We start from the raw sequence: 26,676 nt of genomic DNA, 5'->3' as shown, positions 1-26,676 counted from the left end.
GCACCCCACAACCACCTCCAGCACCCACACAACCCCCCCAGCACCCACACAACCCCCCCAGCACCCACACAACCCCCCCAGCACCCACACAACCCCCCCAGCACCCACACAACCCCCCCAGCACCCACACAACCCCCCCAGCACCCACACAACCCCCCCAGCACCCACACAACCCCCCCAGCACCCACACAACCCCCCCAGCACCCACACAACCCCCCCAGCACCCACACAACCCCCCCAGCACCCCACAGCCACCTCCAGCACCCACACAACCCCCCCAGCACCCACACAACCCCCCCAGCACCCCACAGCCACCTCCAGCACCCACACAACCCCCCCAGCACCCACACAACCCCCCCAGCACCCACACAACCCCCCCAGCACCCCACAGCCACCTCCAGCACCCACACAACCCCCCAGCACCCACACAACCCCCCCAGCACCCCACAGCCACCTCCAGCACCCACACAACCCCCCCAGCACCCACACAACCCCCCCAGCACCCACACAACCCCCCCAGCACCCACACAACCCCCCCAGCACCCCACAGCCACCTCCAGCACCCACACAACCCCCCCAGCACCCCACAGCCACCTCCAGCACCCCACAGCCACCTCCAGCACCCCACAGCCACCTCCAGCACCCCACAGCCACCTCCAGCACCCCACAGCCACCTCCAGCACCCCACAGCCACCTCCAGCACTCCACAGCCACCTCCAACACCCCACACCCACCTCCAGCACCCCACAACCACCTCCAGCACCCCACAGCCACCTCCAGCACCCACACAACCCCCCCAGCACCCCACAGCCACCTCCAGCACCCCACAGCCACCTCCAGCACCCCACAGCCACCTCCAGCACCCCACAGCCACCTCCAGCACCCCACAGCCACCTCCAGCACCCCACAGCCACCTCCAGCACCCCACAGCCACCTCCAGCACCCCACAGCCACCTCCAGCACCCCACAGCCACCTCCAGCACCCCACAACCACCTCCAGCACCCCACAGCCACTTCCAGCACCCCACAGCCACCTCCAGCACCCCACAATCACCTCCAGCATTCCACAATCACCTCCAGCATTCCACAAGCCACCCTCAGTACCCCCACAACCACCTCCAGCACCCCACAATCACCTCCAGCATTCCACAAGCCACCCTCAGTACCCCACAGCCACCTCCAGCACCCCACAGCCACCTCCAGCACCCCACAGCCACCTCCAGCACCCCACAGCCACCTCCAGCATTCCACAAGCCACCCTCAGTACCCCACAACCACCTCCAGCACCCCACAATCACCTCCAGCATTCCACAAGCCACCCTCAGTACCCCACAGCCACCTCTAGCACCCCACAACCACTTCCAGCACCCCACAATCACCTCCAGCATTCCACAAGCCACCCTCAGTACCCCACAACCACCTCCAGCACCCCACAATCACCTCCAGCACCCACAACCACCTCCAGCACCCCAACAGCCACCCTCAGCAACCCACAACCACTTTCAGCACCCCACAATCACCTCCAGCACCCCACAATCACCTCCAGCACCCCACAACCACCTCCAGCACCCAATAACCACCCTCCACTCTCCTTCAGCTGCCCCAGTTCCATGCAGCTGCCTGTAGCACCTCACAGCCTCACCTCCCTGGAAGTGAGGCTGGAAGTTAATTCCTCCTTGGACATGAGGAATAAACCTCACTCTCCCTAGAAGACAGAAGAGTTAAGGGAAACACGATCACCACCTACATAATTCTCAGAGGAATTGACAGGGTGGACAAAGTCAAACTATTTAGCATGGGTGGAACATGAACAAGGGAACACAGGTGGAAACTTAGTTCTCATTTGAACCACAGAGACATTAGAAAGAATTTGTTTTCAGTGTCTGGGTAGTTAATAAATGGAATGCACTAGGCAGAGATGTGGTGGAGGCAGACTCTATACACAGTTTCAAATATACATATGATAGAGCCCAATAGGCTCAGGACACCAGTTGATTGACAGTTGAGAGCCAGGACCAAAGAGCTGAAGCTTAGCGCCCCGCAAGCACACTGTGGTGAATACAACTAGGTGAGTTCAGCCATTCCCAGCACCCCACAGACATCCCTCCTGCCCTCAGCTGCCCCCAACATCCATTTTCCCCATACAATATGAATTTAAATTGTGTGTTTTGTCTGTGATTTGCACATGGCACACATTCAGACAAAATGTGAGGTAGACAGAGTTCCCCCTGTTGACATGTAGGCACTGGCCACAAGGTGATAGTTGTGTTGTAGTGGCAACCAAATAGTGATTGTTGAGAGCTCTCCATCACAGTGTAGTTGAATGAACCATCTCAAGATCATTTCGTGGTGCACAGAGTATTCTCAGTCTCTTCCTTGCCCCAGTATGACTTTATGCAGACATTTGAATAAAATCCATGTTGTCAGCACAGAATGTTGACACGTCTTCACTGTAAAATTATTAGGAACATGCCTAAGGTTGCAACTAAGCATCTTGGTCAGAAAGGAGTTTCTGTACTTCATTTAGACTTATCTTTCCAGGTACAGAGAAGTAATTTCTCTAAAAGGAGAGTTACAAGAAGCTCAGGAGCAGCTGCTCAGAGCAACGGATAATGACTTTCAAAAAACAGTCGAGCTGAAGGTGGAAAAAAGACTTAGGGTGAGTTACGAAGCTTGTCTGGTGAGAGCCCCGTCTGCTACTTGGAGCTATCCAGGCTGATATGGATATATTAGCTTTCAGACATCAGTCAAAGTGCATGGAAGGCCTAACGGGGACCATGGTCAGAACCTGGCCCCCTCTGATGAGGCACAAGGAGCAGTGGCCTATAGAAATCCCCGTGTGGTTTGGAGCATTCTATGTCTGCATCGACTGGGTCAGGCACCCAGAAAGGAAGGCACCCCAAAAACAAACCCCTATTCTGGTGAAAATATTGGACAGAACTCCTCAAATGAAAATTAGCAAACTGGCATGACATCATCACATCGTTGATCACATAGTCTGCACAACCCCCCCGGGAAGGGGAAGGGGGAGCCTTAGACCCTCGCGCCAGCGATCTACCCTTCAGTTCTTGGCTGATGAGTTACTGGCAAGGTCGAGTGTCTGGCTCCAGATTTTGTCTCGGTTCCTGTGCCTTGTGTCGTGGTCCTATCTCTACGGTCAGTGAGCGAGCCAGGAGTAATATTCTTCAGTATTCGGGCTGCATGTACTTAGGGTTTCCTTCCCTAGGTGCCCTGTAAGTACTGCCCTTGGGGCTTGGGACCACCTTTCACAAGTCTCCTTGGGGTCTACCTCTGCGGAGTCTCTTACTACTTGATGATTGACGGCCCTTGGAGTCAGCTGGGGTTTTGTTTCCTGTTTGCCATTGGGTAGGGGGGTAGTTTTCGTCACTGGATGGGGCGCAGGGTACAGGGCAGCTACTTGTAACCTCTCATAGCAGCTGGCTGTGCTCCGGCAGGGCATATTGTCCTCTTGTGCTTTTTTTTTTTTCTGCCTGGTGGTGGGTCTGCCCCTTGTGTTAGGTTGTTACCATTGTCTTTGGTGGTATCTCTACTAGGTCCCCATGAGTGGACATGTCCCAGGGGTGCATCTTTTAGCAGTTTGCTTGGTAGTTTTGGGTGACGGTTAGCTGTACCCTGCCTGGGCTTCCCTTAGCAGACTGCCACGACTAAGAGCCCTGGGAAACCCCGCGGAGGCTCTGTGGTCCGATGGATGCGACCCCCGAGTCCCCCCTCTCGCTTGTACAAGTCGGATTATTGTTCTGTGCTCTTGTCTCGGGGTAACAGTTACCGGTTGTGCCTAAGTCCTAAGTCCTTGGGGTGAGGTTTCCAGGGGGCAGGGGAGGGAGTTGACTTGGGGGCTTTGTGCCCCATTGAACCCAGCATGGGTTTTTGTACCCTCGGAGAGGGGCATGGTGTTGCAAGGAGTGGGGTTCTCTTTCCCCTCCTCGTATGAATTGAATTGAATTGGATTTAGTGTCTACCCCTCCCCACGTTCGGTTTCGTGATCCCGTCAGTTCTTCGGTTCTGTCCTAGAGGTTTTCAGCTTTCCACATCCTGTCTCATGTGTTGCGAGTAGCCCTTGCGGCTTACCTCCTGCGCGACCAGGATTATGCCTTCGTAATGGATCTGCGTTCCTTTGTGTATGGATCTTCTTGTCCTTGCTGGGTTTGTTATGAAGTTTGAGTCATTCTGGTTAGCAGACTGCCCTCTATTCTTGTTGGAAGCTTGGCATATGTTCTGTCGGTCCCTCACGCTTGAGTGGCGGGATGCTCAAACGGCGTTGTAGGTTTTCCCGAGTGGGGGGGTGGGGTAACTTTGAGTATCTCAGTGCATACTTGTTCACCCCTGCCCTTTTGCGGGATGTTGGTGTGTTGCAGCTTCATGTTCCAGCAACCGGAGCTGGTCGGCCGAGCGGACAGCACGCGGGACTTGTGATCCTGTGGTCCTGGGTTCGATCCCAGGTGCCGGCGAGAAACTATGGGCAGAGTTTCTTTCACCCTATGCCCCTGTTACCTAGCAGTAAATTAGGTACCTGGGTGTTAGTCAGCTGTCACGGGCTGCTTCCTGGGGGTGGAGGCCACTAAAAGCCCCGAAATCATCTCAAGATAACCTCAAGATGTGTGCAGCTCCTGGCTCCCTTTTAGCTTGTTGGTCGCAGAGGACTTGTGCATGCGTGGCCTGTTGGGTTCGGCCCTGCGTTTCTTCTCCCTGCTCGAGCTGTCTTCCGACTGGCTTGAGGTGAATGTGGAGGCACTTGGGGCTGCCTCTGGGTCAGGGGCATTGGTTTTGGTGGTGAGTGCGTCACTTGACTTGTTGAAGCTGTTCGCGCCGATCCTGCTGGATGCGGTTTCTTGTTTTTTTGCTTCATGCCTCACATGTCGGCAGGCGGTGCTTGCTTCTTCTCTGGAATCTACTTGGGCCTGGCTCTTAGGCTGTCTTTGCCTTTTTGCCTGTTGCTGTTTGCAGAGTCTGCGGTTGTGCAGTATCTGCAGGTGACTTCATCTAGTTGCCATCCTATGTCAGACTTGTTAGTCCTCTGCGGGGGTTCGTGGGGCCCTTCCCATAAGGGTCGTGCCAAGCCTCAGGGTTCTTTCCATCGTGGTAAGCCATTGGTGCCAGATTTGCCGCAGGCGCAGTTTTCGGTACCATCTGTTGGGCGCAGGGATCACCCTATGCACCACTTGTGCTCGTAAGGTGTGTTGGCCCTTTCCCGGTTCGTCCCATTGACGGGGCGATGGGAGGGAGACTATCTCTGTTTGCTCGCGCCTGGTCACATGCTTTGTGCTGCCTGCGGTGGCGTTGGGGTTTGGGTTCCTGGTGAAGTAGAGGAAGTCGCATCTGGTTCTGTCTTGGGTTTGGACTTGACAAGGTCTTGTCTGGATTTTCCGAATAGCGTCCCTTTCTCTCCCTCAGGCAGCATTGCTCCTGCTGCAATCCTGCCGTCGGCTCTTTCTGAAGGGGTCCACCTTTGTGCTTTGTCTCGGCGGCAGTATGAAGTTTCCTGGTAGTCCTTCCGTTATTTCTTGTCCTTGCGTAGGTGTACTTTGGTCTCTGATTGGGTTGTCTTGTCGTTCCTTTCTTGGTTGTTCTAGGACCGTCATCTTATACCGAATACTGTCGCCTCGTATTGTGTGGCGCTGGCGGAGCCGCTACTGCATGATTCAGTGTTGATGTTACTTCAGCTCCCATTCCACAAGTTGTCTCGTGCGTTGTTTCACCTCCGGCCTGCTCGTGCGCCACTTGTGCCATCCTGGTCGTTGGACTGGGTGCTCTCTTGTTTTTCTCTCTTCTGCTCGGTTTGTAGTGGCCCCTTTGGTTCAGAATTGTTTTTCTAAGGCTCTTTTTTCTTGTTGGCATTGGCCTCTGGGGGTCAGATCGGGGAGCTTTATGCTCTTCTCCAGCACAGGGGTTTCTGCTCTTTTGGTCCTGGTGGTAGGTTTGTTCATTTACAGCTGTCTCCTTCTTTTCTTGTGAAGAATTAGACTGCTGCTCTTCGGAGGGGTGCTTGGGTTGTTGATGCTTGATTGGTTAGGTCGGGGTGCTTCGTATGTTGTGTACGGTTGCGGCTTTCTGCCGTTATGTGCGCCAAGGCTTCGATGGCCGGGGACGCAGTTTGGGTTGACCTAGTTTACCTTCTTCCCTGTCCTCGGGTGCGGGTCTCTCAGGTCGTCTGCAGGATTATTCGGTCTAGCCAGCCTGCGGTCTAACCTCGTGCCCACGACGTAAGTAAGTTTGCTACTTTGGCTGCTGTCTTTGGTAACATATCTTCAGCTGACATTCGGGCATGGGGTTTTTTGGAGGTTGAACAGGGTCCTGGCTGCTCGCTACCTTGTTAATGTTCTTGGGCCCATTTGGGCTTGCGTCGCATTGGGTCGGCAGTTGTAGCCAGTTGTCTTGACTTCTAGTTGAGGAGCGAGAGACGCCTGCCTCCCGGGTAAGTCATTCTTGTTTGGTTTCTCTTTGGATAGGTAGCTCCGGGGAGCCGCAGGGGGGGGGGTTTCCCCCTAGAAAACCAATGTTGAATGTAATGAAACGCCATTTTCTGGGTGAGACCCGGAGTCTCCCCAGCAACCCTCCCTCCCTCCGGTTGGCATTTTTTCGTGTGTTTTGACATCCAGCTTCAGAACTGGGGTGTGGGTAGCTGGCTTGAAGGTCTGGGCTTCCCCGAGGGGGCGTGGTTGCACAGACAAGTGGCGCGGCGACATGGTGACATCACGCTTATTTGGTTGTTTTCATTTGGGGAGTTCTGTCCACTCATTTGGCTTTCAGTAGCAATGTTAACCAGAATAGGGTTTGTTTTGGGGTATTTTCCTTTCTGGGTGGCTGACCTGGTTGATGGCAGATATAGAATGCTTCCAATCACAGGGGAGTTTCTATGGATCATTGCTCCTCGTGCCTCTCTGAGGGGGCCAGGCTCAGGCTCATAGTCCCTGGTAGGCCTAGAACTCCATGCACATTGACTGATGCCAAAGTCTAATATATCCATATCAGCCTGGATAGCTCCGGGAAGCCTCCAGGTCTCAACCAGAAAATGGCGTTTCATTACATTCAATGCTCTTTTTTTGCGTGTGTGGAACGGATTAATTAAATTTAAATTATTTCTTATGGGAAAATTCATTTTAGTTTACAAATTTTCGGTGCTGAACCATCTCTTAGAACGGATTATATTCATAAACCAAGGTGCCCACTGTATTTTGTTCATGAATGAGGTTTTTAATTCAGCACTCAAAGGGTAACCTTTGGTAACCCTTTGGTATCCTTCTAGTTACCGAATTTTTAAATGTCGAGGCTATTGTGATGAATTTGTCCTGACAAATTTGAAAATTTATTCATATAGGTGCAGTGCCCCCTATGATTACAAATAGTTATGGTATCTTGAGCTCAGTACACTACTTCATAAGACAAAACCAGTAAGTTGGTAGTAACTTGTTTTGATAACTTGCTTTTGTCATGTCAATTTCAGGAGCATTGTGAGCCAATTAATGCAGCAATCAGCACTACCATGGAAAATGTGCTTATGGTAGTGGAGGGTCTCACCAAAGCCAAACAGTTAGCTGGAAGAGCATTAAACAGCTTCCGGAATCGCTCCTCTGTTAATTCCTCTTCCGGTTCACTCCCTCGTCCATTAGGTTGGTCTCCCTGTTATGTATCATGCTTTGCCCTGAAAAAATTACTTTGTAAGTACCATTATCTCATAGATTATACAAATTTAATTTATAATTAGTGTACTGTACGTGTTTAATGTACTTTGCTGTAGGAGCCCTTTACTTTTGGAGACTTCCTGAAGCTCTCTTGCTGAGATGGCTTTCCACTACTGGGCTGCATCAGGTTCAGGAGTCTGTTCTGATGTACAAAGAACCAGAGCTGGTTCTTTGTACCCTGGCCCCCATCACAGAGGTACAAGGAGCAGGGGATTATTATATCATCTTCACTGGAAAATCATCCAAAAACTCGGCAAAAGAATACAGACAACTGCAAGGTTCATAGTAAATAAAACGGCATACAACTCTCCAAATGATTCCGTCAAAACAATTGGTTCACTTTTAAAGGAGGTCAAACCCATTAGTACTGATGGGTGTCACCAGGCGGTCTGGACCTCACGGCTAACATCTGGCTATCGGTCAGTCCTGTTGCAGATGTTGACTAGCATAGAAGTGCTTGTCAGGTCACCACGTCACAGTGGGTCTCACTTCTCAGTTAAGTGGTGACATCCTTCGGACTGTGTCCTGCGGGGACCATTTGCTTGTGTATTTGCTGATGTGCATATATTAGACTGTGGCAACAGTCAATCGATGGAGTTCTAGGCCTACCAGGGACTAGCGCCAGAACCTGGCCCCCTCAGATGAGGCATGAAAAGCAACGGCCTATAGACTACCCCATGTAATTGGAAGCAGTCTATGCCATCTACCAGATTAGGCACCCAGAAAGGTAGGAATTCCAAAACTTCAGCTGGTTAAAAATTGCAAACTGAAAGTCGAATTAGCAAGCAGAACTCCCAATCAAAAAAGTAAACAAGCATGATGTCACACAGCCGCCGCACTGCTGTCTACGCAACTACCCCCCCCCCTGGGGTCCCCAGACCTCCCGTGCCAGCTAGTCAATCCCAGTTCATAGGCTGTTGTGATTAGTACATAAGAACAAAGGTATTGTAACTGCAGAAGGCCTATTGGCCCATATGAGGCAGCTCCTGTTTATATCCACCCAATCTCATTCATATATATGTCTAACCTACGCATGAAACAATCAAGGGATCCTACTTCTATTATGTTACGCAGTAATTGGTTCCATAAATCAACAACCCTGTTACCGAACCAGTAGTTACCCAGGTCTTTCCTAAATCTAAACTTATCTAATTTATACTAATTGTTTTGTGTTCTATCTTGTGTTGATACTTTTAATAGCCTATTAATATCCCCTTTGTTATGTCCATTCATCCACTTGTACACCTCTATCATGTCACTCCTAACTCTGCCTTTCCAGTGAATGCAATTTAAGCTTTGTCAGTCTTTCTTTATATGACATGTTTCTTTATATGACATAGACATGTTGTTTTGGGGGATTAACTTTGTCATCATATACTGTACTGGACGCATTCTAGTGAATTTATATCCATGCTATAGTATGACGACCAAAACTAAACTACATAATCTAAATGGAGCCTAACCAGAGCAAGATATAGCTGAAGAACAACACCAGGTGTCTTATTACTAACGCCTCGATAAAAAAAATCCCATTGTCCTATTTGCCTTGTTATGAACATTTATGTATTGATTTTTTGGTTTTAAATTCTTACTAATCATAACCCCCAAATCCCTTTCACAATCTGACTTTGCAATCTCAACACCATCTAGCTCGTATCTTGTAACTCAAGCATCATTACCTAGCCTCAAATCCTTACATTTGTCAGCATTAAACTGTATTTGCCAATATTTTGACCATTTCAAAACCCTATTTAGATCGTCTTGAAGTGATAGTGAGTCTTCAAGTTTATTTCCTTATCTTTTTTTTTTTTAACATTTCTAACCAGCTGGATGAATTCTTGTTCTAAGCTGACTTCCCCATTCTTAATCTTTTTGTACCAAGCTCTTTCTATTTTTTCTACCTATAAGGTTTATCAGATCCTTTGCTATCCATTTTAAGTCATTATTATTCGATTTATTCAATTTATATGGTAGTCTGCGTTCCTGTGCTTTGCTTACAATATTTTTAAATAAGTTATATTTTGAATCCACATCAAAATCCGTTTTTACATCACCCATCTCTGGGTTCACGTCTCACTCCAAGACTGGCCCACCCTTTATGCCCAGGACTTTCCAATCTATTTCACCCCAAAAAATTTCTTAGGCCATTAAAATCAGCTTTTCAAAAATCTAGCACTTTAACAGAATTTTCTTGGACAAATCTATTCCATTCTATGCTAAATCTGATTTCTTTGTGATCACTTCTCTAGATCACTCCCTATTAAGATGTCATTAATTTGTTTCCTTGTTAGTTAACACTGTGTCTAAAATATTTTTCCGCATTGGTTCCTTAATGTGCTGCTTAAGAAAGCTATCATCAGTTAATTCTAGAAAATCTTCTGCTTCATTATTCCCTGTTCTGTTAATCCAGTTTATTCCACTAAAATTAAAGTCACCCAATTACAAGTACTGTTTGACCTAGATGCTCTAGATATTTCATCCCATAGATACTTTGCTCCTTGTCTAATATATCTGTGTGTGAAATAGTTTAAATTCGTTTATTTGATATACAGCTAATAGTTCTCTGTTTTCTACATTCATCCATGTTTGTTACATTCATCCAGTGCAATAATATCTATTGTTTCTGTGCAAACAAGAGCATTTAAATCATTTATTTTGTTTCTTAGACTCTTACTGTTCGTGTATTATACCTTAAATGTACATGTATTGTTATTTTGAGGCCCTTCTCCTTCCCTGTTTATTTTGCCATTTTTTCCCCCGCCAACACACTTCTATTGCCTCCTTCCTCCATATCAATTCCCAATACCACTATCTATTAACAGTTTAAACCCAAACAAACCCCCTCTCCAACCACAGGTTCCAAAGAGTTGGCAACAGCAACAACCCATTAGTGGGCCAGCCAGAAGCTTAGGGCCTGCGCAGGAATATCCCTGCAAAAAAAAAAAAAAAAAAAAAAAAAAAGTAACAACCCCAGCCCTAGGTAAATGCACCCCATCCCGAGAATACATATCAGTCCTTCCATAGAAGTGTTCCCACTGAAGTGTTATCAGTGAATGACATTGCATTTGATTTACAATATTTGTCCAGTCGGCAATTGACACCAAGTACCCTCGACAACCATTCATTTCTAACTCACTTTTTCGGAAGAATGCCACATATGATTGGGATTCCACCCTTGCTCCTAACTAATTTTATGGCTGTCTTAAACCTCTGTATCAGTGCCTCACTCTTAACTCGTCCTACATCATTTCCACTGGCACTGATACAAATGATGGGTTTATTCCTTTTTTCCAGCCATAATATCATTCATGTTACCCATTATATCACCAATTCCCAGATAGCAAACCCTTAACCTGTTCCCCCCAATTGGATAGAGCACAAAAAGCTCTATCCAAATACCTCACCTGAGAATCTCCAACAACCAAAATTTGCCTAGGTACTTCCTTTACTTTGTGATCACCTTGAGGGACCTGCGCTTCCTATGTTGTCTTGCCTTTCGAGTGAACTGTAGTGTCCCTACAGCATTCATTTTCCAGCACAGCAAATCGATTGGAAGTCTTTATGACATCTGTAGGCGGCTTTGCAAGCGTCTTCTTAAGATCCCTGTTTTTTACGACATTCCAAGATGACGACTTTCTACTGTTGCTCTCCTCATTTGCTTCCTATTGTCTTTCGTCTGTTTTAACTCCTGCATCTGTCGTAGCTCCTCCCATAAGGAATCCAACTCTGCCCTCAGAGCTCCACATAGCTCCTTCACTAGTACCAGATCACTCACTACACCTTCCATTTTTGGTATCAAGGCAATTGGAATTCCAGGTAACACTCCCTCGCACTGTGACTGATTGGTGGCAGTTGATCGACTCTGGCTCCATCCTTTGAGCAGTGCTGCATGGTGGTGATGTTCTTCTCTGTTGGTGGTGTGTGAGCCAGAAGTAACACGAGTACTGAGGCTGCATGCACCTAGGGCCACCTTTCCTAGGTGCCCAGTAAGTACTGCCCTTGTGGCTTAGGGTTCCCTACCATGAGCCGTTTCTGAGACTTCCTCTGCGTGGTTCTGTTGCTGCTCGGTGATTGCCCGCCCTTGGGGTTCAGCTGGGGTGGTTCTTACTCCTGTTTGGCCTTGGGTAGGAGGTGGTATCGTCACTGGCTGGGGTGCAAGGTACTGTGCATCTGTCTGATATATGCATAGCAACTGGTCCTGTTTCCCTGGAGACGTGCTTTTGCGGGGGTTTTCTTTGTGTGATTTTGGTGGCCCTCCGCTAGGTCTCTGTGCTTGCACACGTTGCAGGGGTTCAGCTTTTAGTTTGTTTGCTTGGTAGCTCTAGGATAACCAGTTAGCAGTAACTTGCCTGGGCTTCCATTAGCAGTCAGCTTAAGGGCCCTGGGAACCCCTATTGGGGCTCCTTGGTCCAATGGAGGAGACCTCCGAGTCCCTTCTCGCTGCGTATGAGTTTGAAGGTTACTCTGTCCCCTGGTCTCAGGGTGATACTCACCATCTATGCCTTTGCCATGCTGCCTGTTGGGTCAGTGACACCTTTGATCTGGAGTCCTGCGAGTGGTGTTCCTTGCTTGTACTCCAATTCATCCAGTCCACTGATGTTAATATTCAGGTGCATGCAGCTTCAGTGTTGCAGGCACGGTTTAGGTTGCTGCAACTAGCTAGGTTGGTTGCCTTTCCAGATGCCCCGCAGCTGCCCTGCTTTGGTTATAATGTAGAGAACCAGATTTGGGGGTGTTAGTCGCCTTGAGTTTGGTTTTGTCCTTCGCAGTTACTTGCACGCCACGGCCTCTGTGGCAGGGGACGCACTTTGGGTTAACCCGGTTTCCCATCTTCCCTGTTCTAGGGTGTGGGTCTTCCAGGTCGTCCACAGGATTATTCGGTCCAGCCAGCCTGCGGTCTCTCCCTGTGCCCACGATGTTTGTAAGTTCGCTGCTTTGGCTGCTGTTTTTGGTAATATGTTCTGGGCTGACATTCGGGCACAGGGCTTTTGAAGATTGAACAGGGTCCTGACTGCACAGTACCTCATTCATTTTCCTGGCCCTTCTCTGGCATGTGTTGCCTTGGGTTGCAGGTTGTGGCCAGTTGTCTCGACTTTGTGTTAAGGAGCGAGTGACGACCACCTCCCGGGTAAGTCCCTTTTCTTCTTATCTTTGGTTAGGTAGCTCCGGGGAGCCGAATGGGCTCTCCACAGAAAACCAGTGTTGAATGTAATGAAATGCCATTTTCTGGGTGAGATCCAGAGGCTCTCCCGGCATCCCTCCCTCCATCGTTCCTGTCAGCATTTTTTGGTCATCATATTTTGAGCTATATTTTGGTATCTCATTTTCTTTGATACTCCCAAGCACCTACAACCCTGCAGTGGTGCTATAACCCTTTCAATCGTGCCTCACTGCTAATTATGAGTCTTCTAGGGCTTCAGGAATGTTAAACCTATGGGAGTAATAGACAGACTCTCTTAGATATGTTCATTCTGTACAAATTTGCTTATGCTAGGCTTTGTTGCTGTGTTTTGCTTACACAGCAAAAGCTCTCTGTATGTGTTAATACAAATAAAAAAGTACATTTAAAACTCAAATGGATCGTGGTCCAACAACACCTAGTCTAGTGAAACATTTGACGAAGTGCAAGGTTTCGATCCAATAAGATGTTAAATGGAATGGAACCAATGTCCAAAGACTGAGAAATTCCTGTCAGACAAGAGTGCAATGCCTAAAAAATTGTACATAGTTTATATTTATAATTTAAATTTTATGTGATTTTGGTATTATATCAAAATATGCATGAAAGCATGTTCTGTCATTTGCAGCAACAAAATATAATGTACAATAGATTAAATTTTCTGGGGAGAGCCCCGTCGGCTTCACGGAGCTATCCAGGCTAATACAGTATGTAACTATTAGCTTTCTGGCATCAGTGAGGCCTCACTTTCTGGCCGTTGTGAAGTACAGTATCTGCAGGCGGCTTCGACTAGTTGCTGTTTTATGTCCGACTTGTTAATTCTCTGGGGGGCTCGTGGGGGAAGGGGTTCCTTCCTGGAAGGTTCGTGCCTAGATTACTGGAATGATGCAGTAAAAATATGCAGCTGGTTCTAGCACATGTCCAAATAAAGTCTCTTAAGATTGTTAACCATATTTCAAGATAAAAGCTGTAGAAGGAAAACACTAAGCCAACTTACTTGCTTCGCACCATGGACGTGGCGATGGGGAAGGCTCAATTTGTTCGCTCGCGCCTGGTCCCACGATTTGTGGGCCTTTTGGGTCGTTTCTTGCGGACTGTGGTGGCGTTGGGTGGCTCCTCCTTCGGAGGGTTCTGGGCTGGCGGGGCAGGCCTCTTCTCCTGCGCTCTGTCGAGTCATCTCGGAGTAGGTTCGCTTGGGCGTGGTCGAACTCGACCTCGTCTCTCAGGTTGGCTTCCTGTCTGTTTCCGGTCCCGAAACAGGACTGAGTGGACCTCTGGTTCATTCTGGACTTGTCCCGTCTGAAATCCTAGATTTATTGCCCCTCTTTTCGGATGACTACTCTGTCCCAGGTTCATCTTCTGTTGGAGCTGGGCGCTTGGATCGTGTCCCTGGACCTCAAGGACGTCCCTGGACCTTCCACTGCATGTCCAGATTCATCCGCGGTTCAGGGACTGGCTCGGTTTTGTTGTGGGGCATCAAGGTTTCTGCTTGCGTTGCCTTCCATTCGACTTGAATCTAACGCCTCGCGTTTTCACACACCTTATTCGGGTCTTAGTGACCCGTCTGCGTCTGTTAGGTGTTCGGATTCTGGCCTACCTCGATGACTGGTTGGTTTGGGCTCCCAGCCAATTCGCATGTCTGTTTGCCAGGGATTTGGTTCTTTCCCAGCTTGCAGGATTTGAGTTCTTGGTGAATTGGCAGAAGTCCCATCTGGTTACCTCTCAGGTTGGTTCTTAGCTGGGTTTTGTGTGGGACGCTCGGACCGCTTCCTTGTCTCTCTCCGGTGGGTTTGCTTCGTCTGCGTTCCCGATTCATCTATTCCTGAGGGGCTCCAGGGTCATGTGGCGGTTGTTCAAGGGTTTGTGCAGGAGCCGGAACTTTGTCATGATGGTTTACCGCTGGGTCAGGTGTGGCTTCGTTGGCTGTTCTGGTTCCTTCGGGGACATTCCTTCTGCCTCTCTTGCGTTGCCGGCTTCCTCTTCGGTTTTTTTTGGGTTCAGTGCCTTAGCGCCTACCCGAGCCCTCGCTCGATGTGTTCACAGATGTGTCGTCTCTGGGCTGGGGCTTTGTGACCAGTGCTCACCAGGCCGGAAAGGAATGGTGTGGTCCATTCTTCTGTTGGGCTCACAGCACGATGCGGGAGTTCGCAGCTGTGTGGATGTCGCTCCGGAGGGTTCCGGTCACTAGCGGATCGATGATCCGGCTCCATTCGGACTGTTCTCTGGTGGTTCATTGCCTGAACCAAGGGGGGGTTTCCATGCGGTCCTTGGCTCTGGTCGCTTCAGGTGACTCGTCTGCTGAGTTCTTGGGGTTTGGCTCTCCAGGCAGTTCACGTTTGGGGGCTGTCCAATGTCCTGGCGAACGGCCTGTCCCGGTTCAGTCCCTTGTCTACGGAATGGACGGTCGATGCCAACTTGTTCAGTTGGCTCTACCAGACGTTTGGGTCTCCTGTAGTGAATTTTGACCAGACCACACACTAGAAGGTGAAGAGACGACGACGTTTCGGTCTGTCCTGGACCATTCTCAAGTCGACACAATCGACTCAATATGGTCAACATACTTTAGCCACGTTATTGTGACTCATCGCCTGCTCCTGTAGTGAATCTCTTCACGGCGGCGTGGTTGAGGCATCTCGCGATATATGTGGCGCCCTTCCCCGACTGCGAGGCTGCCAGGGTCGACGCCTTCAGGCAGGACTAGGCGACGTGGGGTTATCTGTACCTCTTTTCCCCGGGTCAGCTGTTGCTCCAGGTCCAGGCTCGCTTACAGACTTTCCAGGGGAGAGTTGTCCTTCTAGCTTCTTGGTGGCCGGCCCAGCCTTGGTTTCAAGCACTGCTTGCTCGGTGTCCAAACCTGAGGGTCTTTCCGTGGCTCTGCCTCTTTCAGCAGATCGGTCTAGCCCGGTACAAGGCTGGTCCTTTCTTCTCCTCGAGTCTTTGTGTCTGGAGTTTCTGACACAAGTCTATCATCACTTGTATGGGGCGCAGGTGGCTTCGTTACTGGCCTCCCACCTGCGTGCTTTGTCTCGGCGGCAATATGAAGTTTCCTGGTGGTCCTTCTGGTTTTTCCTGTCACTGTGTAAGTGTACTTCGGTCTCTGATAGAGTTGTTTTGTCCTAAATTTTGTGATTGTTCCAGGATCTTCATCTTATGCTGAATGCTGTCGCCTCGTATCGTGCTGCACTGGCCGAGTCGCTCCAGCTTGCGTTCGGTGTTCATATTACTTCTGTCCCGTTCTGCAAGCTGTCTCCTGCATTGTTTTACCTCTGTCCTGCTCATGCGCCTCCTGAGCCGTCCTGGTCTTTGGACCGGGTGCTCTCTGCTTCTCTCTTCTCCTTGGTTTGTTGTGGCCCCTTCAGTTCAGGATTTTTCTGAGGCTCTTTTTTTTCTATTGGCATTGGCCTCTGGGGGTCGGGTCAGCGAGCTTCATGCTCTCCTCCAGTGCACGGGTTTTTGCTCTTTTGGTCCTGGTGGTAGGTTTATTCGGTTGCAGCCGTCAACCATCTTTTCTTGTGAAGAATGAGACCGCTCCTTTTCGGAGGTGTCCTTGGGTTATTGATGCTTGGTTGGTCAGGCCGGGGGTGCATCATGTGCTGTGTCCGGTTGCGGCTCTCTGCCGTCATTTGCGCGCCATGGCTTTGGTGGCCGGGAATGTGCTTTGGGTTGACCCGGTTTTCCCCCTTCCCTGTTCCCGGGTTCGGGTCTCTCAGATTGTCCTCAGAGTTATTAAGTCTAGCCAGCCTGTGGTCTATCCCCGTGTCCACGATGTTCGTAAGTTTGCTGCTTTGGCTGCTGTCTTTGGCAACATGTCTTTGGCAACATGTCTTGGGTTGATTATTCGGGCACGGGTTTTTTGGAGGTAGAACAGGGTCCTGGCCGCTCGCTACCTTGTCAGCGTCCCTGGACCTGGTAGGGCCTGTGTTACATTGGGTCAGCGTTTGCAGCTAGTTGTCTCGACTTCACGTTGAGGAGCGAGAACTGACCGCCTCTCTGGTACGTCTGTGTTTTTCCTTGTCTTTGTGTAGTTAGCTTCGGGAAGCCGATGGGCCCCCCACCCCCCCAGAAAACCGGCAGTGAATGTAATGAAACGCCATTTTCTGGGTGAGACCTGGAGGCTTCCTGGCATCCCCTCCCTCCTTCCGGTCGGTTATGTTTTCGCGTGCTTTTGACATTCAGCCTAAGAACTGCTGGTTGGATCGCCGGCACAATGGTCTGGAGCTCCGCCTTCCCCCTCCTGGGGAGGAGGGGGGATTGCACAGACAGCGGCACGGCAACGTGATGACGTCGTGCTCGTTTGCTAATTTCCCTTGGGGGAGTTCTGGTCACTCATTCGACTTTCAATAATAATATTTTCACCAGAATAGGGGTTTGTTTTGGGTACCTACCTTTCTGGGTGCCAGACCCAGTCGATGGCAGACATAGAATGCTTCCAACCACAAGGGGGTTTCTATAGGCCATTGCTCCTCGTGCCTCTCTGAGGGGGGCCAGGTCCTGGCTTATGGTCCCTGGTAGGCAAGAACTCCATGCACTTTGACTGATGCCAGGAAAGCTAATACTTACATATCAGCCTGGATAGCTCCGGGGAGCCTCCGGGTCTCACCCAAAAAATGTCGTTTCATTACATTCTACGCTGTTTTTTTTTTTTTATATGTATGTCATTTGAATGAGTTTCCTCTGTACCGTATCACGTATATCATTTCCTCTGCGCTGTACCTTGTATAGCATTTACATTTTACCGTACCTCGTATAAAACTTCATTTGTGCCATACCTTGTATAACACTAGTGTACTTTGTATAATACTTCCTCTGTACCATACCTTATATAACATTTCCTTGAAAGTAATTAGAGATTCGATATTTTGTGATAAACTAATTAATTTAAAAATGTATGTATTTTGTTTAAAAATTTCATGCAGGCATTTATTTCCCTATAAATTTTTTGAAGTGAGAGATTTATTCCTTAATGTTGTGTTACTCACAGGTGCAAGGTTGCCGCTGGGTGCCACCAGCAATAATATATCACCGCGGCAGAGTGTGGTCTTGCCAATGGTCAGTGGGCACGTGTTGCAGCCAGCTATGGTTGCTATTCCTAAGCTAGATATGATGTGGAGCAGAAAGATGCAAGAACGCAGTCAAGGTGAGATGAAAGTACACCCAACATTAGACTGTAACTGGTGAAATGTTTAGAGATTCCTTTGTGTTTAAAAATGAACAAAAGATTGTGAAAGGTATTTCATGTGTAATTACCTAAGTGTAGTTACAGGATGAGAGCTACGCTCGTGGTGTCCCGTCTTCCCAGCACTCTTTGTCATATAACGCTTTGAAACTACTGACGGTCTTGGCCTCCACCACCTTCTCACCTAACTTGTTCCAACCGTCTACCACTCTGTTTGCGAAAGTGAATTTTCTTATATTTCTTCGGCATCTGTGTTTAGCTAGTTTATATCTATGACCTCTTGTTCTTAAAGTTCCAGGTCTCGGGAAATCTTCCCTATCGATTTTATCAATTCCTGTTACTATTTTGTATGTAGTGATCATATCACTTCTTTTTCTTCTGTCTTCTAGTTTTGGCATATTTAATGCCTCTAACCTCTCCTCGTAGCTCTTGCCCTTCAGTTCTGGGAGCCACTTAGTAGCATGTCTTTGCACCTTTTCCAGTTTGTTGATGTGCTTCTTAACATATGGGCACCACACAACCGCTGCATATTCTAGCTTTGGCCTAACAAAAGTCGTGAACAATTTCTTAAGTATATCGCCATCCATGTATTTAAAAGCAATTCTGAAGTTAGAAAGCGTGGCATAGGCTCCTCACACAATATTCTTTATGTGGTCCTCAGGTGATAGTTTTCTATCTAGAACCACCCCTAGATCTCTTTTTTTATCAGAATTCTTTAAAGATTTCTTACATAATGAGAAAGTGTGAACTACTTTCAGCTCGTGAGGACGAGGGCTTGGAGATGACTGTAATTGGGGAGCAATCTTCAAATATTGAAGATGAAGGGAATACATCTGACAGTATGGAAGAGGAGGCTGAAGTTTTGCAAGAAGGTGTTTCTCCATGCAAGACAGAGATTGAGGAACACTCTGACAGCTTGTTAAATCTTTGCAGTGATGGAGAAAATAAATTATCTATTTCACCACAGAGAACGAGATCAAGGACGAGAACTTCCCTCCCTGATGAAATTACAGAATCTGAATCACAAGTAAGTTGGCTTTCTGTTTTCCTTATACAGCTTTCATCTTGAAATATGGTTTACAATCTTAGAGACTTTATTTGCACATGTGCTTGAACCAACTGCATATTTCTACTGCATCTTTTCAGTAGTCTAGGTGCTTCATAAATTGTCAGAGATACTGTATTTAGTAATCACAATGTCAAAATTTATTTTTCTAGGCTGTCAATCTTTATTTTCTGGGGGAGCCCCTTTGGCTCCCCGGAGCTTACTAGGCTGTTATGCTAATGTCAGACTTTGGCATCAGTCATGTGTATGGAGTTCTGTGGGCCTACTGGGGACCACGAGCCAGAACCTGGCCCCCTCAGAGAGGCATGGGGAGCAATGGCCTATAGAAACCCCCGTGTGGTTGGAAGCATTCTATGTCTGCCATCGACTGGGTCATACACCCAGAAAAGTAAGCATCACAAAACAAACCCCTATTCTGTTGAAAGTATTGCTACCAAAAGTCGAACAAGTGGATAGAACTCCCCTAAAAGAAACGAACAAACGATCATGATGTCACACGTTGCCGCACCGCTGTCTGCGCAACTCCCCCCTCCTCGGGAGGGGAAAAAGGGAAGCCCCAGACCCTTCATGCTGGCTATCCACCCGTCAGTTCTAAGGCTGATGCTAGAGGCTGAGGTCGTGTGTTCTGGCTCCATTAGTTGTTTCAGCACTGTACCTAGAGTGTGGTGTTTGTCTTCTAGGTGGTGCGTGAGCTGGGAATGATTCTCCTGTACTCGGGCTGCATGAGCCTAGGGTTTTCTTCCCTAGGGGCCCTGTAAGTACTGCCCTTGGGGCATGGGACCACCTTCCACAAGTTCCTTGAGTTCTGCCCCTGCTAGGCCGTTTACTGCTTGGTTTTCGGCCGCCCTTTGGTGTTCCATCTCCCTTGTTCGCCTTGGGGTAGGGGGCAGTTTGCACTGGTAGGGGCACAGGGTATTGTGCAGCTTGGTTTCACCAATCATAGTAGTTGGCCCTGTTCCGCCTGGATACGTTGTCCTCTTGCGGGGTTTTCTTTTACTTTCTGTTTGTCTGCTTGGTGGGTGGTCTGCTTTGGTTCTTGCCCCCCTGTGTACTGGGTACTCTTCCTTCTTCCGGTGGTTCCCCCTGCTAGGTCCCCGTGAGTGTACACGTCCCTGGGGTTCAGCTCTTAGAAAGTTGTTTGGTATTTGTGGGTGCTGGTTAGCAGTACCCTGCCTGGGATTACTTAGGTGAGAGTCCCTGTAGGTAAACGCTCAGGACCCTGGGAAACCCCGAGGGGGCACGTGGGTCCGATGGATGTGACCCCGGAGCCTCCCCATCCCTCTCGCTTTGTGCGAGTTCGAGGATTGCTCTGTCCCCTTGTCTCAGGGTGGCACTCAGTGTTTTGCCTCTGTCTGCTGCCTATGAGGTCGGTGATACCTTCGGCCCGGAATCCTGCGAGTTTTGTTGCTTGTTTGTGGCTCGATTACCCTGTCTTATGCTGACTATGTGGGTGCAGGCAGCACTGGAGTTGCCAGTTGAGTTTTGGTGGTGAAACACGCTAGGTCGTTTGCTCCCTGGGAGCCCCGCGGCTGTCTCGTTTTGGTTAGTGTGACGGGCCTTGGGGGTGTTGGACGCTTGGGTTTTGTTCCTTCCGTGCCCCCTAGTTAGTCCTATTATGGTCCCCCCCATCCTTCCTCCCTGCATCTGGATCCTTACCGTTTGTGGGTTCGAGGTCAGGGTGGGGCTTCGCTGGTCTTGAGACTCGGGCGGTCTCTGGGATTTCCCCCTTCTGGGGTAGCGACGGAAGCATTCGAGCCTGTTCCTCCTGCCGTGTGGTATGAGTCTGCCAGTGGGCTCCCTTCCTTAGTCCTTGTCCGGTTGCCCGGGCTTTTCTTGTGAGGCTGGGGCTTTGGGGGAACGGCTCAGCCCCGGGACCTGCCTTGTGGGTTCCTGGGGCTGGTGAAGGGCTGATGTTTGGACCCCGCCGGGGTTTTTCTACCCCCTGGGCGGGGCTTGTGGTTACGAGGAGTGGGTTTTTTTTCTTCCCCTCTTTCGTCTCCGTATATGTTTTTGGGAGTCGGCCTCTTCCCGGGATCGGTTCCTTGTCCCTTGGATCCGTCGGGCCCGTCCTGTCGGTGGGTACGTTTCTCCACCTTTCTTCTTGGGACGGGCCTTCACAGTTATGTTCCCCTCTTCTCGGGGATCTGTGTGACTTTTGGTCTCGGGTGTGACTTTACCTTTCGTGCCTTTGTGCTTCACGCTTGCTTCTTTATGTTCTAGAAGGATCAGGAAAGTTTTGATTCTTCCCGTATTCTTGGAACGTCTGTTGTCTTCCGGTCCTTTCTGGGGGTTGTTGGTCCTTCTCCGAGCTTCTCGGTTTTCGGTCCGTTTCGTTCTTTCGTGTTTGTCTCTTCTCTCCGTGCACTGTCCTGCGCTGCACAGGGTTGCCAGATTGGGCTTCTTGTAGCCAGTTGGGCTCTTTGTAGCCCAAAGGGGAAGGTGTGCTATGTTTCTTTTCGCTCCTTCCTGCTCTTTTCGACTACGGTTGCGGCTGCCCTGTGTACTCTCTTATGGGATTCGGTCGTTAACGACACTATTTTGTCTATTTTTCTAGGCACATTCGTGGTTTCTTTCTGTAGCTCGCGACTTCTGGCAATCCATGTCTGGCATCCCTGCTACTCATGCGCCATGGTTGTTTGTTTTGATACTGGCAGTGTGCACGTGTGCTGGGGTTTTGCGTCCCTTTTCTCTCGGGAGTTTCGCCTCTCGCTCTTCTCAATTCTTCAGTCCGTGCCTCGTAGCTCCTGGGGGTGTTCTGGATTGCTGCAATGGGAGAGACTACTGGGTTTTTCCCTGTGTATGGGTGTAGGGCTCCTCCTTCACCTCTACCATGTTCTTCTCCTGCATTTGCGGCTCTGCCTTCTTCCACTATCGGTGCTACCGGAATCTTCTCAGCTATGTTGTGTCGTGACACGTTCGTGCCTACGTTCTGCAGGTGAGTTTATGCAGTTCGGCTTCTCTTTCGGCCAGGTGCTGGTTGGTGAATTTTGGATAAGATTATATGAACGTCAGAACACAGGTGACTGCAGCAGGCCTGTTGGGCCATATGAGGCAGCTCCTATTTATACCCATCCAGTCTCACTCTTATACATGTCCAGCCCATGCTTGAGTCCAGATAGGGGGCCCTACCTCCACCAGGTTACGAGGTACAATGGTGGGGGTATATGTTATGGGGTCACTATTCCTGTCTAGATGTTTCGAGGTGACATTTTGCAGCAATTTTCATGCTGTGGATGCGTGTTGGAGATTGGCTGTGGATTTTTGTTTGGCCCTTCCGTGCTTCTTCGTGGGGGGCCTTACTGTTCATCTGGGTTAATGGTTGCAAGAAGGGTCATGGCCCAATTTTTCGTGGTCTTCTCTGGGTCACTCTTTCCTTGCAAGTCTTGCAGTGCCTGGCTTAGCCCTTCCATATACATTGGATTCTCTGTACGGTATTTACCTAGTTGTGTTTGTGGGAGTTGGGCTCTGGCTTTTTGGTCCCACTTCTCACCTGTCATTCGCTCACATGCAGGTTCCTGGGCCTGCTGGGCTCTTATCATATCTGCACTTGGAGCTGTGTGTGGTGTCATCCTCCGCCACATTGCTTCCTCATGCGTTCCGCTTGTCTACTACTCTGACACTGCAATACTTTCCCATTCTCTGGCTCATTTGGGCTATCATTCCACCGGTGTCTCCTGGTGCGGGTGCCCCTGGGGTCCTATAGTCGGTCCTTCTCTACCTTATCCCTTTCTTTGGGAATCTTACATGTGGTGATCATATCCTCGTCGCCCGTACTCCATGGTTCGGGTACTGGTCTGGTGGCGTACCTTTGCACTTTTTTTCCTTTTCATCTTGTGGCCAACGGCCATACCACGTTGAGAACACCACTTGTCCGATCAGCGAAGTAAAGCAATTGGGACGTGTCGCACAACTGTGTTGGCATGGTTTGTTGGGACATGACCAGCAGCTCTGTGTTGTTGGTCGTGTCCCTTTCATTCCCGTTTTGCTACTTGCCTTCTTCGTTCCTCATCTTCCCTCTACGCTCTTGTCTCTGGCCGTTGGTGCTGGGGCTTTTCTTCTGGTCTTTTCTTGTGTTTTTTCGTTTTCTCATTTTATCCTACACATGGTTGTGTGTTTTGTTTGTGCCTTTTTGGCTCTCCTCTTGGCAGGTTTGGGTTCCTGGTTTCCTGGCTTACCCGGCCTGTTGGCGGTTTCACGGTCTCTCGGTTTCCCTTCTCTAGAATCGCGCATCGGAACTGTTGTCTCCGATCTCCTGGTGGGCTCGTGGGCGTTGGGATGTTTTTCTGTATGGTGGATGTTCCGTCTCCTGCTTTGCTGGCTTGGGTTTTCAGCTCTGCTGACTCCGGGGTTGCATTCGAGATCTTCCCGCGGCTCTGCTTCTTCCTAGGCTTGTGCTTCTTCTTGGCGGAAGTGTGGGGCTTTTGGCGGTCCTTCCTTTTTCTTCTGTCCCTTCTTCGGTAGCTGCGTTTGTTGGTGTGGTCTTGTCCTTCTCTTGTGGAGGTTTGGGGCTGTCATCTTGCCCCATATTGTCGCCTCATATCGTGCGGCACTGGCGGAGCCGCTTCTGCTTGCTTTCGGTGTTGATGTTACTTCTGCACCATTTCGCAAGCTGTCTCGTGCATTGTTTCACCTCCGGCCTGCTCTTGTGCCGCCTGAGCCGTCCTGGTCATTGGACAGAGTGCTTTTTTCTTTCTTCACCTTGGTTTGTTGTGGCCCCTTCGGTTCAGGATTGTTCTCGACGGCTCTTTTTCTGTTGGCATTGGCCTCTGGGGGTCGGGTTGGGGTGCTTCATGCTCTCCTCTGGCGCAGGGGTTTCTACTTTTTCGGTCTTTGTGTTGGTTTTGTTCGCCTGCAGCTGTTTCCTTCTTTTCTGGCGAGGAATGAGACTGCTGCTTTCCAGAGGGGTCCCTGAGTTGTTGATGCTTGATTGGTTGGGCTAGGGGTGCATTGTGTTTTGTGTCCGGTGGCGGCTCTTTGCCGTTATTGCGCGCCATTGCTTCTGTGTCCGGGGACGCGCTTTGGGTTGATCCGGTTACCCTTCTTCCTTGTTTACGGATGTGGGTCTTCCAGGTCATCCGCAGAGTTCTTCAGGCTAGCCTGCCTGCGGTCTATTCCCGTGTCAATGACGTTCGTAAGTTCGCTGCTCTTGCTGCTGTCTTTGGCACCATGTCCTGGGCTGACATTCGGGCACAGGGGCTTTTGGCGGTCGAACAGGGTCCTGGCTGCTGGTTGCTTTGTGCACGTCCCGGGGCCTCGTCGCGACTGTGCCGTTTTGCGTCGGTGGTTGCAGCCAGTTGTCTCGACTTCGAGTTGTGGAGTGAGCAACGACCGCCTCCCAGGTAAGTCCCTAAGCTTTTCCTCTGTGGGTAGTTAGCTCCGGGGAGCTGAAGGAGCTCCCCCCCAGAAAACCAGCGTTGAATGTAATGAAATGCCATTTTCTGGGTGAGACCCGGAGGCTCCTCGACATCCCTCCCTCCCCCTAGTTGGCATTTTTTTTCGTGTGTTTTGACATCCAGCCTCAGAACTGATGGGTGGATAGCCGGCGTGAGGAGTCTGGGGCTCTCCCTTACCCATCCCGCGGAGGAAGGAGCTGCACAGACAGCGGTGCAATGACGTGTGACTTCATGATCGTTTGCTCGTTTCTTTTAGGAGAGTTCTATCCACTTGTTCGGCTTTTGGTAGCAATACTTTCATCAGAATAGGGGTTTGTTTTGGGATGCTTACCTTTCTGGGTGCCTGACCTGGTCGATGGCAGACAGAATGCTTCCAACCATACGGGGGTTTCCATAGGCCATTGCTCCCTATGCCTCTCTGAGGGGGCCAGGTACTGGGTCGTGGTCCCCGGTAGGCCCACAGAACTCCATACACATGACCGATGCCAAAGTCGGACATTACCATATCAGCCCAGTAAGCTCCGGGGAGCCTCCGGGGTCTCGCCGAGAAAATAGCATTTCAGTACATTCAATGCTGGTTTTTTACTTGTGCTGTAATTGAAGAGGAGTCATAATAAAGTTTATAGTCATCATCTAATGCTGAAATCACTATTTTGGATTCTTGAAAACGCTCCTTAAACATTGGCTTCAGTTTTCTTATACTGTGACCCCTCATAGAGGATATACTGTATCTGCCCATAATTTAATGAGCTAGTGTTTGTAAAAGATACGTTAGAATCAAAATTAGTAAATATGTCCATTTTGGGCCCCCTCAAAAGTATTTAGGGGGCAATATTTGGGGTTTTGCTCAGGTTTTTCCTGAGCAAAACCCCATAGTAGCTTCCTTAAATAAACTGCTCTGAACCTGACTAGGGCACTGATAAACTTAAGTTCTTAGTAACTATGATCCACCAGTAGAAAAAGTAACATTGTGTATCTCAATGTTACGATTGAAGTAAGTACATCTCCTGACGGAAATTGAAGTACAATCACAAATGGGGCCATGTAGGAGGGAGGCAATGGTTCCATGGCAATGTGAAGTGGCCCACCTTGGGGTAATTGAACGTCTAGGAAAGCCAAAGGAAGGACGTGTCGTCTGTGGTCTACTCCGTGGAAATTGGACGAAAGCAAAGATAACTTACTTGTGAGAATGTTGGATACACCCAGCACAAGAATTGTGGAGAGAACCAAACCCAAAGAATCCATTAGCCGAGCTGCGCAAAGTGTCCGGCTTCAAAGGGGCAAGGATCATGGAGACCTGTCACAGTTGTGGCAATGAACTGCCGGGGAGCTGTCAGAATAGAGCCAGAGCAAGCTGAACCCTTATCAGGGCATGTCACACAACTGCAGACTCGCACACTGTACTGTGCACCCTAAGGAACAGCCATTACTATTAACCCTTGGTGGTCTGGAGAGTGCTAATTACGAAGTCCCAACCTAGAGCTGAGTCGTCTGTAAACACTTGTTTGGGAAGGATGTTGGTGGTTGTGGAAGGATGGTGCCACAGAATTGAACTCTGAAAAACCTGAAGAGAAAACTGGTTAAACAAGAGCTCACAAATTGCAGGCACGGCCTGAATGCTTCAGACCTGGCAGGGACAAAACAGACAGAACCAGATAAATCAGTACAATGCCCGAAGCCAAACTCTGCTAACTGGGAAAACCTCACAGGCAAAGTACAGGCTCCCGCACAACCACTTGATCAACCAACGAGTCATGTGTTGTTGATCTAACACCATACTGCAATGACACTGTAGGTTGGATTTCTGCCAGGTCACCAGGAACCTGAACCCAGCATGCTGGGAAAGTACCAGATCCCTGGCCAGCTGACATGCGGTCTGACTGGAAGTGCAAACCAGAAGGTAGGCCAACATGTGAACCCTTTTTGAAGGTTATCTGGAGATGATTTCAAGGCTTAGTGTCCCCGCAGCTCAGTCCTTGACCAGGCCTCCTTTTTGTTGCACATCCCCAAGAAGCTGCCTGTAGCAGCTGTCTAACTCCCAGGTACCTATTTACTGCTAGATGAACAGGTGGCATCAAGGTGAAAAAAACTCTGCCCATTTGTTTCTGCCTCTGCCGGGGATCAAACCTGGAACCTTAGGGCTACGAATCCCGAGATTACGA

General features: G+C 49.4%; 1 protein-coding gene across 4 annotated transcripts in view; it reads left to right on the top strand.

The window, feature by feature from the left end:
- LOC123756181 (ELKS/Rab6-interacting/CAST family member 1) overlaps positions 1-26,676 on the top strand; it is a 101,205-nt gene that overhangs the window by 30,672 nt on the left and 43,857 nt on the right. For 3 of the 4 annotated variants that reach the window (XM_069336531.1, XM_069336532.1, XM_069336530.1), the window contains exons 4-7: positions 2,542-2,659; positions 7,463-7,628; positions 17,861-18,016; positions 18,814-19,082. In XM_069336531.1, the coding sequence (XP_069192632.1) occupies positions 2,542-2,659; positions 7,463-7,628; positions 17,861-18,016; positions 18,814-19,082 (709 nt within the window). The remainder of the gene's footprint in view (positions 1-2,541; positions 2,660-7,462; positions 7,629-17,860; positions 18,017-18,813; positions 19,083-26,676) is intronic. The other variant, XM_069336533.1, reaches the window with a different exon arrangement.

Source organism: Procambarus clarkii, chromosome 36, assembly GCF_040958095.1.
Source record: "Procambarus clarkii isolate CNS0578487 chromosome 36, FALCON_Pclarkii_2.0, whole genome shotgun sequence".
Lineage (NCBI taxonomy): Eukaryota > Metazoa > Arthropoda > Malacostraca > Decapoda > Cambaridae > Procambarus > Procambarus clarkii.
The sequence above is the reverse complement of the archived record's forward strand: the minus strand, read 5'-3'. Positions and strand labels throughout refer to the sequence as shown.